The 16,879-nt window shown below is 43.7% G+C and overlaps 1 protein-coding gene across 1 annotated transcript; it reads left to right on the top strand.

The window, feature by feature from the left end:
- Nucleotides 1-9,357: 9,357 nt before the first annotated feature.
- CCL19 (C-C motif chemokine ligand 19) lies at nt 9,358-11,269 on the top strand. The gene is made up of 4 exons (XM_036739304.1): nt 9,358-9,525; nt 10,205-10,331; nt 10,638-10,731; nt 10,931-11,269. Exons 1-4 carry the CDS (start codon nt 9,474-9,476, stop codon nt 10,949-10,951), a joined length of 294 nt encoding a protein of 97 aa, XP_036595199.1. The 5' UTR covers nt 9,358-9,473; the 3' UTR covers nt 10,952-11,269.
- The last annotated feature ends 5,610 nt before the right edge of the window (nt 11,270-16,879 follow it).

The raw sequence follows: 16,879 nt of genomic DNA on the forward strand, positions 1-16,879 counted from the left end.
AATATATTTAAAGTTAGAACCTAAGAAAGAAATCGAAAGGAGTATAACGTCCCAGGATGTTGGGCAATGTCCTAGGACATTGGGTAACATAAATCATGGAAGGGATGAAGGGAGGGAGGAACCAGGAAGGGGGTGCTAGGGGAACAAGCTTATTCTCAAAGATCATCTTACCTTCCTTCACCCTGGTATGCTTTCCAAAGCACTTTCCCACCCTTACCTATTGAGGCCCACTTACTAGACCAATAAATAAGCAACACTGATGTTATGGTCCCCACTGAACATCCCCCAACCAAAAAAGGTTGAAGCCCAGAGATGCTAAGAAAATTTCCCTTGGGCACACAAATAAGGAAGTGGTCTTCTTCAGGGAGTTTCTTCTACTTATAGCCAGTCAGTCACATTTTCTTTCCCTACTGCACCATGAAGTCCTATTGAGCTTCCTTTCTCAATCTCCCTCCTTTTAAACCCCCCCCCCCTTACACACACACCTTGTGGGAGCCATTGTACTTAGAGGCCAAAGAAGAAAAGACAATTCTTGTTTGGCGGGGGATAAATACACAAGGCTTGAGATTAGGCTTTCTCTTCTTTCTGGAAATGGGAAATGGGAGAGGGGATGAGGAGGGAGGATTGGATGTTTGGGGTCAGCCAACGTAATATAGTGGAAAACAGACTGTCCTTGGAATGCTGCTCATATTTACTAGTTTTATGACCTTTCCCTCTCTGAGTCTGAATTTCTTCATCTGTAAGAGACATAATATGCACTTACCTCGAAGGTCGTGAGGAAACCCTGAGAACACTATATAAATGTGAATCATTACCTGTTCAACCCAAACTTTGACACCCTCAGAGAGGGAGATATCCCTCCCCCATTCTTCTCCCGCTCTACACCCCCTCCGCCAGCCCCCACCCCAGCCAGAAGGAGGGAAAGGATAGATATTCAGCTGTCTAGGACAACTCGCAGTGGGGTGCGAGGAATATTTTTTTAAGTGTGCTTTTTTCATTTAATGGCAGAAAATCTGCTCCCCGTGACCCATGAAAGTTTATTTTGTGATAAGCCAAGACCCCAACGTTCCAATTAAATCGCAAAGCCTCTGATCAGATGCTGGACTACAATTTCCAAACGCAGGAGGGCGCGATTTTCAAACCTTGAGAATGACCCACAACTAGAGCCTGGTGCTCTGTACCTGAAAGCCCTTTCCGTCCCCTTACCTCCATCCCTCTTGCCGCCACCGCAGTGTCCGTAGGTGTCTCTCTTTCATCCCTCGGGAGTGCAGTACAACTGCACCCCCTCCCCCCTCCCTCGGGAAATGGGGGTGGGGATGGAGGGGTGGGGAGAAGGAGGTAGAAGGAGCAGAAAGCTGCATTCCAAGGACGGGACTTTTCCAAGGCTTAGACTGAGTCACTTACAGGCGGGTGTTTCGTGCAGTTCCCGTCCTCATTCCCGACCCTGTCCCAGACTCTGGAGTCTGTACTATTCTTCCAGAGCTGAATAGTTACTTCTGGTGTGTTTATGTATGTTGACCTTACAACTAGAAATCCCCCTTAATTACGTTTCCCAATACTCTCTTTTTCCTTGAAGGGGTACTTGTTCGGTTGTGTCCCACTCTTCCCAACCCCATCTGGGGTTTTCTTGGCAAAGATAATGGAGTGATTTATCATTTCCTTTTCCAGCTCATTTTACAGATGAGGAAACTGAGGCAAACAGGGTTAAGTGACTTGCCCACGGTCACACAGGTTGTAAGTGTCTGAAGCTGGATTTGAACTGAGGTCTTCATGACTCCAGGCCCAGCACTCTATCCACTGTGTCACCTAGCTGTCCCTTAACGGGGTAATCCTTACTCTGAATCCCAGGGTACTCCCAGGTATCCTACAGAAGATGGGGGTTCAGAAAAATTGCCGGAAGGTCCCTGGGATTATACACACAAAGGCACTTACATACACACTCAACGCATTCACACACAAGTGGACAAATTACAGTGTAGCATGGTGGATTGAGAACCAGTCTTGGTCAGGTAGACCTGGTTTCAAATCCAGCCCACAAACATTTACTAGTTAAGTGACCATGAAATTCCACCTCGATCTCTGAATCTCAGGTTTTCTCATCTGTAAAACAGCTATCTGCTTCTCAGGGTTATTGTGATACTCAAATGAGAGAAATAGATGGAAATAAGTACTTTATAACCTTTAAAACCACTAGAAAAATACTATCACTGACTTATCAACTGAGCAGTCAGCTCGTCCCTCTAGATACACATCAATATATGTGGGTTCATAGGAACAGAAAATTCATATGGTCACATATGCCCCTATGTGATGAGACATACACATCCCCACGTCCCCACGCACATCCATGGAGGATCAGCCCCTTTTTGAAGTGAAAACTCTCTTAGTCCCAGATTAAAAGTTCTGTATTCTGGGTTCCAGGGGGAACTCATTATATCATCACAGCTCTGAGGCAGAGTGGCTACCTGAAGGTTAATACTCTCCACCCCACAAGAAGCCATTCAAAGCTCACAGAGCCCAACCACCTAAGCCTAGACAAATCCATATCAGACCCAGTCAAGAGGAAATATTCTGGCAGTTCAAGTGTCCAGAAGCCCCATGGTAGACGCTAGAGTTTCAAGGCAGCTGAGTGGGATTTGCTCCCCATATCTCCCAGCGTATCCCATCCATATCTCTCTGCTACCCCGGCCATTGTATATGCCCTGAAACAGCTTTCCTTCTGGTGAATCCTATCTTCCTCAGGAACATATGCAATATCCCCTGACTCAATGTACTAAAACATATGGTATTAGCACAATGCCTGGCGCTTAGTAAGCATTAAACAAATGCTTGCGGACTTGCCTTGCCTTACTAGCCTGGGTGAGGTCCTCTTGAGCAATGTGGAGAAATATTTTGGGATTACTAGGAAGTCAAGGTATCAATAAACCACATATTAAGACTATGTGCCATGCATTGGAGTAGGTATTGGGGATGCAAAAATAAAAATGAAACAATCCCTGTTCTATAGGGGGAGAAAGCATATACATAAATAAGTATATATAAAATAAAAAGAAGTTAATTTGAGGAGCAGGCGGTGCTGGAGCTAGGAGGATCAGAAAAGACTTCCAATAGAAGATGGCATTTAATAATAGCTAGCATGTATGTACTAATATATTGAATAATAACAATATTGATATATTTAATTATGATTAACATATTTAATAATAATAGTTTAATAATATCATTTATATAGAGTGCTTAAAGGTTTTCAGAGTGCTCTGTATATGTTATCCCATTTGATCCTCGAAATAACAGGTACCATTATTCTCCCCCTTTTACAGATGAAGAAACTGAGGCTAAGACAGATTAAGTGACTTGCCCAATATGACACAGCTAGTAAGTGACTGGGGCAGGATTCTAACTAAGCCCTTCCTAATCCAAGCCCAGCACTCTCCCCAAGGGGTGTTTTGAATCAAGTCTGGAAGGAAATAAAGGATTCTAAGAAACAGAGATGAGGAGGAAGCGCAGTCCAGGTATGTGAGATAGCTAATGAAAAACTGTGGAGATGGGAGATGGAGCTCCTTGTATGAGGAATAGCAAGAAGGATAATTTGACTAAACTGTGGTATGCAGGAAGAGAAGTAAGCTAGAATAAAGTTGGACTACTAGGTTGGGACCAGGTTGTAAAGAGGTTTAAATGCCAAACAGAAGAGTTTTTATTGATCCCAAACACACAGGGAGCTAATATGGTGTAGGGGATGACACGGTCGGACCTGTACTTCAGGAAAATCAATCTGGTGCCTGCGTGCGGGGTGAATTGGATAGGAGAGAGACTTGAGGTTGGAGGACTAATTAGGGGGCTTTATTTTTTCAGTAAAGTAAGAAGTTGGATCCTCAGCTGAAAGGTTGAGGAAGGGGATGATGTAGGAGGCTTGAGGAAAGAAGAGAAGATTTGGAACCATCTCTTTGGGGAGTGGGATAGAGAGAACTATTTAGGAAGGAGTGAAGATTGTCTTCCCGAGGTGATGACCCAGCTGAAATTAGATAACATTAATTTTGAGTGGACCCAATAAACAGACTTGTCTGATTTTCTCCAGTTCTGTTCAGCAGCAGAGTAGGAGTAGAAAGGGAAGATGGTCGGAGTAATCCAGGGCAGGAGGCTGGTGAAGCTTGAACATAATAGTTAGTGTTCGTAGTAAGCTGTTGTTGTTGGTAGTAGCAGTTAGTAGGAGGAGGAGGAGTGGTTGTGGTAGTCTTCATCACTGTAGTAGTGTTAGTCGTAGGAGGGGCAGTGGTGGCAGTAGTAGTTGTAGTAGTTAGCAATAGTGATGGTAGCAATGACTGTGGTAGTAGTAGTTTGTAGCAGTAGAAGTTAGTAGTAATAGAGGTAGCTGTTAGTAGTAACAGTTAGCAGAAGATAGAGTAGAATTGAACTGGTAAGTACAAGGTCTTAGTACCAGTGAAGGATAAGTTCTAGGTTTACTTCTCAGTGAGGTTCTGGATCTCCTTTCTCCTTGGTTTCATCTTCTAAAGTTCTAGGCTTGCACTAGAAATTCCTCCAACGTCCAGGGGCAGAAGGTCCATCCCCAACTGCAGCCAGTTAGGCTTCCTGCAGCTTCTGGCTTGCTCTCCAAACCCCTCCCCTCTCAAAATAAATTCCTTGGAGTTGACCTGGAATCTCATTTTATAGCCATCCCTAGGACTATGTTGTTGGGCAATCAGGCATTTATGAAGCATTTATTAAGTACTGACTGTATGCCAGGCACTGTGATAAGCACTGGGGATATTAAGAAAGATAAAAACAAAAACTACAGCCCGTGCCCTCAAGGAGCATATTTTCCAATGGGGAGACACCATGTAAACATCTAGGTAAAAATTATATATGGAATAGATGAAGGTCATCTGAAAGGGGAAGACATTTGAAGTTGGGGAACCAGGAAAAGTCTCTAGTCCAATGGAAGACTTTGAACTGAGTGTGGAAGGAAGCCTTGGAAACTAAGAAGCCAAGTTGAGGGGGCAAAGTATTCCAGGCACAGGGGACACCCAGTGCAAAAATACAGAGAGTGGAGTATTATTCTTCCGGAACTGCAAATAGATTGGCGTCAATCTTGAGTGTACTGTAGGATATAAAAAGGCTGGAAAGGTAAGAAGGGGCAGGTTATAAAAATCTTTAAATGCCAAAGGACTTTATATTTTTTATCCTAAAAGTAACAGGGAGCTTCTAGAGTTTATTGGGGCAGCTAGGTGGCAAGCCTGGAGTCAAGAAAATTCATCTTTCTGAGTTCAAATCCAGCCTAGACACTTACTAGATGTGCAACCCTGGGAAAGTCATTTAACCCTGTTTACCTCAGTTTCTTCATCCATAAAATGAACTGGAGAAGGAAATGGCAAACCAGTCCAGTATCTCTGCCAAGAAAAACCCAAGTGGGGTCACCAAGAGTTGGACACAACTGAAAAAACAACTGAACAGAGTTTATTGGGAGGTGGGAGGATTTGACATAATTAGAACCTATGGTTAGAATATATGGTGAGATATGTGCTTTAGAAAAATCACCTTGGCAGCTGAGTGGAGGAGAATGGATTGGAAGAAGGAAAGGCCCGGACCGAAGCAGGGCCTTCCAGGCAGCAGTCCAGGTGAGAGGTAGTGAGGGCTTGAATGAGAGCGGCGGCCATAGAGTAGAGAAGAGGGGACACAAAGGAGAGATGTTGGAAAGGCAGAATGAAAAAGATTTTTCACTGAAATGACTAAATGTATGTCTAAGTTTACATACATGCTTCTCTCCAGGGAATGCAGTCTGTGTCTTGGTATAGCCCTTGTCACCTGGAAGAGATAGAGGTAACAGATGCAATGGAAAGGAGATGAATTCAAAGTCAGAGAACCAGGGTTCTGCTGCTTAATCCTAGTGTGGTCTTAGCCAAGTCATTCCAGCTATAGGGCACAAAAGGATTAAGCAGCAGAACCCGTGTTTTCAACTAGAATACGAAGGTGTTGGACTAAATGGCCCCTGAGGCTCCTTCCAGTTCTTAATGTACGGTCCCAATGACCATCTCTCTCCAATTTCCCCTTGGTAGCCCCTTTTAAAGCTCAAGTCCACAGGCATAGCTTACTTCTACACTTCTTGAACTGCATCAGCTGGTGCCAGAACTAAGACCCCTTCCATGGTATAATAGGGACTTTAGACCTTGCCTGGAGCTTCAAGTGTTAGCAAGGAAGAAGAAGGAAGGAGGGTTCTTGGGGCATATATGAGCACATGAAGGAGCAGGAGCAAGAGTTGCTATTGTTGTTAGTAGCAGCAATAATTGTTAATAAGGGTAGTAGAAGTAGTAGTTTGTGGTGGTAGTAGTTAGTAACAACGGTAGTAATTGTTAGTAGTTGTAGATAGTGGTAGTAGAGGTACTAGTAGTTAGTAATATTTGTGGTAGACATCATTGTAGTAGATGGCAGTGGTAGTAGCAGTAGTAGCAGCAGTAGTGGTTATGGTGATGGTGATAGTAGTAGTTAGTAATAATGCTAGTTAGTAGTGGTGGTGGTAGTAGTAGTTAGTAGTTGTTAGTAGTGGTAGTTAGTAGTAGTTAGTGGTAGTAGAGGGAAGAGTAGTTAGTAATATGTGTGGTAGACATCATTGTAGTAGATGGCGGTAGTAGTAGTAGTAGCAGCAGCAATAGTGGTGGTGGTGATGGTGATAGTAGTAGTTAGTAATAATAGTAGTTAGTAGTGGTGGTGGTAGTAGTAGTTAGTAGTAATTGTTAGTAGTGGTAGTTAGTAGTTAGTGGTAGTAGACAGAAGAGTAGTTAGCAGTAGTTGTTGTTAATAGTAGCATTTAGTAGTAACGGTGGTTATGGTAGTCATCATCATGTAGTTAGTGTTAGTAGTAGTAGTTAATAATAGTTCTGGTAATCATCACTGTAGTAGTGTTAGTAGTAAATGTTATTAGCAGTGGTGGTAGTAGTTAATAGTGGTAGCTAGTAGTAGTGATGTAGAAGTAGTCGTTAGTAGTAGTAATGGTTGTTAGTAGTAGTAGTGGTGGTTGTGGTAGTCATCATCATAGTAGTTAATGTAAATAGTAGTACTTACTAATAGTTATGGTAGCCATCTTTGTAGTGGTTAGGGTTAGTAGTGGTGGTGGTGGTAGTAGTAGTAATAAGTAGTAGTTGTTAGTAGTAGTTAGTAGTAGTGGTGGTAGTGGTGTGGTAGTAGTAATAGTTGTTAGTAGTATTAATGCTAATAGTGGTGGTTGTGGTCATCATCACAGTAGTAGTAGTAATAGTAGTAGTTAGTGGTGATGTTGGTGGTAGTAGTAGTAAGCAGTAGTAAAATAATCATTATTTGGTAGTAATAGTAGTAATGTTAGGAGGAGGAGTGGTAGTAGCAGCAGCAGCAGCAGCTAGAATTTATACAATAATTCAGGTTTGTAAAGCGCTTTACATTTACGCTTCACGGCATCCCTGCGAGGTAGGTGCTGTCATTGTTCCATTTTGCTGGCTTCCCTGGCTTCCTTCAAATCCCTGCTAACATCCCACCTTCTACGAGAATCCTTTCCTGAACCATCCTTAATCCCAGGGCTTTCCCTCCTGTTGCTTATCTCTCACTTGTCTTGAATGTAGCTTACTTATACCTTTGCATGTTGTTACCCCATTGGACTGTGAGCTCCTAGAGGGCAGGGACTGTTTTTTGCTTTTCTTTGTATCTCCAGCCTAGCACTTTATAAATGTTTATTGACTGACTAAGGCTGAGAGAAGTTAAGTAACTTGCCCAGGTTCACAGGGCTAGAAGATATCTGAGGCAGAATCTTATTGGGGCCTTCTGGGCTCCAACTCCTCTACTCTATCTAATGGGCCACCCAAGAAGGTAGAAAAAAGGAAATAAAGGAACCTGTCGGTGTAGGATGGGGTCTTTTTTATACCACTGGGAAAAAGGGCAGGGCTTCAGAGCTGAGAAGGGATGTTCCCTCTGTGTCTTTATTGTGTGTAGGTGGGGAAGGGAGTGGGGAGTCTCTCCCTGGGTTGGAGGAGGGGGATCTCTTACTGAGGCCTAGCTCCTCTCCCTTTTTAGGCTTCCTCAGGTCTCCACCATATTACTGTTCTATAAAGCTGGCCAGACCCTCCCCAACCAAAATTCCCCTCCTGATTCCCAGGATGGGGATGTAAGAAGGGGGGAGCTTCCGGCCTGTGTTTCTCCCCTTTTTTCCCAGATGATGTTCCATCTGACCCTGTAGGCAATTGCTAGGTCAGGGGGGTGGGGAGTGGGGGGGAGAGGTGAATTAGAGGGTGGAATGGGGGCAGGGACAACCCTGGCCAAAATGGTGTCCCTCAGACAACCTCCCTTGCCCCCACCAATCCCCAAACAAACACTACTCCAGGAAAGCCACAAGTACGCTAATTAACCCTAAAGATTTGGGAACAAAACTTGACAGAGGTTCAGAGCTTTAAAAAAGACTCCACTGGGTTCTACTTTAATCCAAAGGCAGGAGGCTAATGGTACAAGTGGCCTCCGTGTCAGCCAGCTCCAGGAGGATCCATGCTGTCTCCTTCACACCTCCCTCCCCTCTCCAGTACAGCCATTAGGGAGGGAAAGAGATATGAGAAGCTGGCTAGGGGGTCCCCCTTAATCTCTCATACCCTCATGGGGGCATAGAACAGCACAGCCAAAGGCTAAACGGCATTTCAAATTTGAAAAGACAAATTTGAGTCCTTCAACACTTACATCAGCCAATGGTGCTAACCCTGGCATCTTAATCCTGACTGCTAACACTGATTCGTCCAACCTGGATGCCCCCAACAATGACTCCCTAACTCTCACTTCTCAACCTTGGGTCCACAACCTTGACCCTATAGCCCTGACCAGCATTACCTTTAGCCTTGACTCCTAACCCTGCTCCTCTGATCCCTCAACTCTGATCTCTAGCCCTGATTCTTTCAAATTTTAAACCCACACAATGGTCATTCCTTCCATACTTGGTCTTTATGTGCCACCAGAAGGGATAGTACAAATACCCCACCACCACAACAAGGCTGACAGGATAGTCACACCTCCATGGTGCTGCCAGTGTAGACTTCAGAGGAACAATGGAGAAGAAAGTGGCAATGTATGTATCCTTCTCTTATAAGTCTATGGTGACAGACTGCTCATTCCCAATGAAGGGGGAAGAAGACAGAAAGGAGGGAGATAGCACTGTTAGACAAAGTCCAGATTTCCTAAGAGTGGGAGCTCAGCCCAGTGGAGGGGCACTGTCAGACACACAACTGGGGATGAGAGACCATGGGAAAGAAGAGCAGGAAGAAGGGGGGCACAGCAAGGGAGAGGGGGCGGGATTTCTGGACACGGAAAAACGAAAGTCTACACTGGAGCATAAATAGAAGCCACATGAGAGGTTTCAGAACTCACACTCACACTCAGGCTCACACACTCGCACACACTCTGGCCTCTGGCAGAGTCCTGTGGGTTTCTCCACAATCCAATCCACTGTTTGTTGGGAAATCTGCTCAGAGGATACCATGAGACCTCTCCTGCTCCTCAGCCTGCTCCTTCTCTGCACCATCGACCTAGGTAAGGGAGCACAACCCTCTCTCTGTCAAACCTGAGAATAAATGGACAAAGAGGGAAGGAATATATAACTGCCTGTGTGTGAGTGTGATCCTGCTTCTGATTATGTCTATAGATCTGTGGGTGAAGATTTCATTGTGTGTCTGTGATTATGTCCATGTGAGATCTAGAATCATAGGTTTGGAACTGGAAAGAGCTTTAGGGATCGTCTAATCCAACCTTCTCATTTTACAGATAGGGAAACTGAGGCACGGAGACTTTTTAAAAATGAGCATGCGTGTTCTACTGTGTGCATGAGTGCACATATGTCTGTCTTTGTGCCAATACCTGTATAGCTTTCTATGTGTCTGTGGGTGTCTGTAGCTTTCCGTGGGTCTCTTTCCTTGCCTCTGTCAGAGTGTGTGTCAGTGGGTACAAATGTTCTTGGATATTCTGTCCCAAAGTTTTCCTCGAAGTTTTTTTCGTGGTCTGTTAAAAAAAACAATTAAGGTGTCCTGGGACCGGGGTGATGGCCATTGCGGGAAATCGCAGGGGTAGGGAGCACTCGGGTTCCCAGCCTCCACTCAGCTTGTCTTTGGAGAGGATTGGGCTGAGAGGCTGCGGCTCCAGTTGCTTGCGCGATCCGGCCTTAAGCGCCCCGACCTTCCTCTCACCTCCCGCCCCCTCGGAATCCCTCCCGCAGCTTGGAGCGGTACCAACGACGCAGAGGACTGCTGCCTGTCTGTCACCAACCTCGTCATCCCCCGCCACATCGTGTGTACCTATCGCCGTCTCAACCCAGAAAACGGCTGCCGGGTGCCCGCAGTAGTGTGAGTGAGGGGTAACTGGGGTCTACCCCATAGTGTGGACCTCCTTCTTCCACTCCTCCCCTTCCCGTTCTGCTCTCCATGGCTCCATTTGCTTCCAGTCACTCTAAGCCCACATCTGCCGCCAAAACAAATTCCTCGCTCATGAACTTCACCCACCCCAACCTCTTGCAATTTCGATTTCTGTCTCTGTTTTGGTTTCTGGCCTTGCCCCTACACCTGCCCGTGCCTCAGCCCCTTTATCACATTTGGGGGATGCATCTGGCAGCTAAAAGGGAGTGCTCACTTCCCTCCAACCTCTAACCTTAGGTTCACTACACAAAGAGGTCACCAGCTCTGTGCTCCCCCTGACCGGCCCTGGGTGAAACGTCTCACCAAGAGACTGGATAGACACAATTTCCAGGTAAGCCCTTCCCATCCAGCTCTCAATCCTAGTCCTACCCTTCCCCAAATTCAATCCAGGTCTCAATCCCCCCTTCTTCCCATACTCCTCAAGCCTCCTCCCTTCAGTGACCCCCAGGGACCTCCAGGGACCTTCACTGATCCCCTAGTGACCTTCAATGACGCCCAGTAACCCCAAATGGTTTTTCCTCTTCCTTCAGTACAACCGCAACTGCAGTTAGTTTAGACACCGGACGAGTTGAGGGAAGAATCCGGATATCAGGATGGAAGTATTTGATCCAGCAGCCAGTTTGAGAGGAGATCATGATGCCCCAGGATTGATGAGGAAAGAAAACCCAGGAATCTAGCCCTCATCTCCAGCCTGGAACTGAGATGGGGTTGCTGGGGGGGGGAGGGGAGAATGGAGAGTAGTTTCTGAGGTGTGAGCTTGAGTGTGAGTGTCAGTACTTAAAGCTGTGCAAAACACACTCTGGGGCCATTTAATATAGGATTTGATGCTGGAAGTGGAATGACTTCAAATAAATCACTTTTGCCTTCCATCTGTCTGTCAGTGTGTCCGTCCTATGGGTTAAGGTGGTGTGCCGATAAATGTTTAATAACTGGCTTTTTGAAAAAGCTGGACACATTTTTTATATTTAATCTACATTATTAATATTTTCTCCACTTTCTTAACTCTACACAATCAACAGAATAATAAGCATTTGCTGATGATTTCCAAGGTATAAATGCTCATACTGAAAATTTAACAGTTGGCTTTCCCAAGCCAATATCAGCTGGCTCTAGCACACCCTTGGATCAGGAGAGGCAACAAAGTACAAGAGAAAAGGAATATAAATAGAAAATGTGGAAGGGGAGGAGAGTAAAGAGCCAGTTCGAAGAAAAAGGACTGGAAAAAAATCTCATTTCTCCCTTTTACCCTGACATGCCTTACTTTGTAGTTAAAGAATTTCTGGCACTACATTCGGCAACTTGGATGAGTAAAATACTGCTTACCTGGGAACCAGGTGGCGCTATGAGACTTGCAGGTAACCCTTAAAAGAGTCTGTAACCTAGCCTGATCTCCAGGGCAAAGTCTGGAAAACCAATCCAGAGGGGCTTTATTTTCTCATTGGCCAAGGCAGCTAAGAGACAGTTTTAGCTTGCCCTGAGGATAAAAACAGGGGAGCCAGAATTCTGGGGAAGTTAGACATAGATCTGGGAACGGAGAGAGGCTTCCAAAACTAAGAAGTCTCTAGGTGACGCTTCTTTCCAAATCAGCATATTAATCCATGTGCATTTTTCCAATTACATGTAAAAACAATTTTTGACATTCATTTTTTAAAATTTTGAGTCCCGAATTCTTCAACCCTATACACATTTATTGAGTAACTACTATGTGCCAGGTATTAGGCAAACAAAGAAAAATTAAACAAATCCTGCCCTCACAGAGCTTATATTCTACAGGGCAATGGTTCTTAACCTTTTTTGTGAACCTCTGAACCCCTTTGGCAGTGTGGATGCCTTCTCTGAATACTGTTTTTAGGTACATAAAATAAAATACGTAAGATTACAAGATAAACCAATTATATTGAAATTAAGATGTTAACTTTTTCCATATTCAAGTTCCTGGACCTCCCCAAATCTAACTCCAAGGAGTCTGGGGAGCCCCAGATTAAAAACTCCTGCTACAGGGGGAGATGACACGTGTGCTTAAAATTTTTTGTTGTTCAGACTTTTCGGTCATGTCTGACTCTTTGTGACCCCATTTGGGGTTTTCTTTGGCAGAGATATTGGAGTGGTTTGCATTTCCTTCTCCAGGTCATTTTACAGATGAAGAAACTGAGGCAAATAAAGTTAAGTGACCTTGCCCAGGATCATACAGCTAGTAAGTGTCTGAGACTGGATCCTGACTCCAGACCTGGCACTCTAACCACTGCACCACCTAGCTGCCCAAATTTTAAAAAATCAATACTTTGCATTTATTTATTTGGTACACTTATAAATATAAATTAAATAAATAAATACAAGGTAATTTTGGTGGGGGATTTGGAAAGGCATCACGTAGAGACTTGAGTAAGCTTTGAAGGAAACTAGAACTCAGAAAAGGTGCAGGAATAGATGGAATGCATTTCAGACATGGGAGACAGCAATTCAGAAGTGCAGAGACGAGTGATGGAGTGTCATGCATGAGGAAAGATAAGAACGCTGGCTTGGCTGGACTGTGAAGTTCCTGGAGGGAAGTAGTATATAGTAAGCTTGTTAAGGTAGATCGGAACCAGGTTGTAAATGGCATCAAATGTCCAACAAAGGAGTTTGCATTTGATCCTATAGGTAATAGAGAGTTATTGGGGTTTATAGAGTAGGGAAGTGATATAGTGGAATCTGTGCTTTAGGAAGAGAAACCCTCTAACTACGTAGTATATCTGAAATTGGCTGACTTCTTTAGAGTTTCCTCCCCTTTACCCGGAGATTCCTCATTGTGTCGTTTCTTGCACTACACTCATCACCAACTGGGCTGAGTCACCTGCAGGTGACTTTATTTAGTGTGGAATAGTGGGCAGAACACTGTACTTGAAAAACAAAAGAGCTGACTTTAAGCCCCAGCTCCGACAAAGACTTGCTACGTGATCTTAGACGAGGCATTAAACTCTCTTAGCCTCCGTTCTCCTCCTCTGCAAAATGGGATTAATAATCTTTAGACTTCCTAATTCTCAGATTTCTTGTTGTTGTTTTTAACAAAATGTTGTAAAGTACTAGGGAAATATGATCTACAACAATCTTCTAAAAGAATTGTAAATTTAGAAGGTACACCTCAAACAGATATGTATCTATTAGAATGAATTGTGAATATTGGGTATTTTATTTTCCTTTTTTTTTGGAGGGTGGAAGGCAGGGCAATTGGAGTTAAGTGACTTGCCCCAGGTCACAAAGCTAGTAAGTGTGTCAAGTGTCTGAAGCCAGATTTGAACTCAGGTCCGCCTGACTTCAGGGCCAGTGTTCTACTCACTGCACCACCTAGGCTGCCCCAAATATTGGGTATTTTAAAAATCATAGGAAATCAATGAGTGTTACCTTTCAAATACAGATATGTCAGAAACGATAAGGATGACTTTGGGGTCTGCAAAGCTCTTCCCTTACAACAGTCCCATGAAGTAATAATGTATATAACATAATTCCTAGCATATTTATGGTGTTTTTTGAAGGCTTACAAAGCACTATTTATTTAAAATATCATCTCCTTTGATCCTTATAACAACCCTGGGAGGCAGGTGCTATTATTACCCCAGGCTTAGAGAGGAGGAGGCTGACACTCACAGGCTTTTTGGTGAAGGAATTTGCCCAAGGTCACACAGTTAGTAAGTATCGGAGGCTGGATTTGAACCCTAATTGTGAGGTCTTTCTGACTCCAACTCCAGCATTCTCGTCTACTATGCCAGGTAGATAGTATAATGTCGTATTATCCCCATTTTAAAGATCAGGAAACTAAGGCTTAGCTAACACACTGAAAGACAGGATCCAAGAAGATGTTAGCAGGTTAAAATGTTGTTGTTGTTGTTCATATCTGCCTCTTCATGACCCCATTTGGGGTTTTCTTGGCAGAGATACTGGAGTGCTTTGCCATTTCCTTCTCCAGCTGATTTTACAGATGAGGAAACTGAGGCAAACAGGGATAAGTGACTTCCCCAGGAACACACCTCTGGTAAGGGTCTGAGGGCAGATTTTGAACTCAGGAAGTGAGTCTTCCCAACTCCAGGCCCAGCTCTCTACACATTGTACCAGCTTGGGTTGAATCTAATTAGATGAAATTTAACAGGAGGAAAAAAAGTTAAGTCTGAAATAATCAGTTTCAACAGTTTCACAAATACAAGACGGGGCAGGCACAGTTAGCAATTCATCTGAAAAATAGCTGGGAGTTTAGTAGATTGCAAACTTGATGTGACTCAATAGAATGAAGAAGCAGCCAAAAAAAAAATAACACAGTCTTGGGAGTTTGCATTAAGAGAGGCATATGAAAGCTTCCAAGAATAAGAAAGGGATAAGCCTGCTGGAGTCTGCTTTGGTCAGACCACATCTGGAGCACACTTTGCAATTCCGGCCACCACAGTTTCGAAAGAGCCTGATAAGCTGGAGAGTGTTAAGAGCCAGAGAAGGGCAGCCAGGATGGTGAAGGACAGAGGTGAACTGGAACCAGCTCCAACTGGCTCTAGAATACCGATTGTTATGTTTTCAGTGTGAGCATTCACCCTTCAATCACACCAAGGCTTGATTTATTGTTTCGTGATTGTGTAGACTTAAGAACATGCTAGAAAAAAAAGTTAATAATTCAGATTAAGCTTAAAAGTATGTTTATTATGCAATTACCCACCCACCCCCAACCTGGTTGTTAAACATTTACCATCACACCCCTAGTGAAAGGTCTTGAACCCATGCCATATAAAGATAATGAGACTCAGTCTAAGGACATACAGTTAAACCTTCCATATGGCAGTGGTTAGGGGTGTGAAGTCCTCCATGATCTGGAAAATCTGCATAAAATTTTTGGTCTTCTCTTTGTACCGGAGAAAAAGTCTCATTTTTTCTTTTTCTTTTTTTGGGGTGTTTACAGTACCACATTGTAAAATTTGAGTTAAGGTCATAAGCTAGGTCATAGGCTCTATGTTGTCTGCTGGCCTTTGCATGTCAGCTGCAGCTCTTCCAAAATTCCCATTTAATTTCTTATGCCAACCCATAATATGTTGAAACTGCAAGGAGAAAGTCACAATATGGAAAGGATAAGTGTAGATGAGTCGGAGGAACGTGGTAGCATGGCAGATAGTCTTCAGATATTTGGAGGGTGATCATATGGAAGACTGATCACACCTGTTCTGTTTGAACCCAAGGTCAGAACCAGGAACAACAGGTGAAAGGTTCAAAGAGGCAAGTTGCTGCAATGATTTAGGTATACCTAAGTTTGTTCTTAAGCACCCTTCACCCTCACATGGACCTGTGTCTGTTCAGTTCTGGGAGCTGATGCCACATGGGGTTATTTTCCCTACCCTGAGTTTTACCCCAAGGAAATATAAATGTAGGTAAGGTTCTCCATACATGTGACATAGCATGTCCTGTGTGGCTCAAAGGACAGCAGGATACATTTCTACCCTCTTTCTCCCTAACCTTGTGAGCCAAGGGAGATTTTAATTCCCTTGTCAGTAGGGGAAGCAGGAGATAGAAGGTAGAGGCTGATCACTCTCCTCTCCTCAGAGAGAGGAGGTACTAGGCTAGAATTATATCTATATGTTTCCTTAAATGTTATTAGTTTAGGGGATGTGGTTTTCAGGTTCAAGCTGAATTTCTGATTGTTACTCATTAAAGAGGAAAGGAAGACTCCAAACTTTATATTCAAGGCTTGACTACCTTCCCACCAAATACCAATTCCACCATGGATACACACAAAGCAAACAGCAAAGAAACAAATTTATCCAAATTGACAGCAAAACAGAAATCAGAGAAAGTATACAAAGGAGAGTAAATACCAGACAATACAGAGTGAAGGTGCTCTCCCTTTGGGAGCAAGGTAACTCAGCTCAGCCAAGAGAGAGAAAGTTCTGGAAATTCCCTGAAGTCTCTAGTGTAGCAAGCTGGGGATAGAGGCATGATGAAGACTGAAAGTTCCTCTCATGTCAGGTTCTTCCCAGAATCTTTTCTCCCTTCAACCTGAAGTGGGGTTAATACCATCCATCCTCTCTCTTGAAGATGGAATCTAGAAGAGCCTGAAGAGTCTCAAGAGATCCAAAGAAAGTTAAGAGATGTGACAAATTAAAATTCCAAGAGACATAGTTTCTGAGTAATTAATAATCAATTCATTAATTATGGTTAGCATATAACTAATAGATTGAGGTCAGTGGCTTTCTCTCATAAACCAAAAACAAACATTGGGGGCCTGCTGAATGTTTAAGTACCCTTGGAGAGTAGGTGTTCCTGACAGGAGGAAATCAACTCTGATTGGTTAACAATTAATGAGAGAATGAATATTATAATGAGAGGTGGGATTATTTTAATGAGGGGTTGGGGGAATGTGAGTTGGATCTTGTCACTCTTGGACAAAGAGATTCATCTCCTCACCCAGATCATTCTGCTATACAAAAAGATCTAACTTCCACCCAGACCACTTATGTAGTTGAACAATGGGC

The sequence above is a fragment of the Trichosurus vulpecula genome, chromosome 9, assembly GCF_011100635.1.
Source record: "Trichosurus vulpecula isolate mTriVul1 chromosome 9, mTriVul1.pri, whole genome shotgun sequence".
Taxonomy (NCBI): Eukaryota; Metazoa; Chordata; class Mammalia; order Diprotodontia; family Phalangeridae; genus Trichosurus; species Trichosurus vulpecula.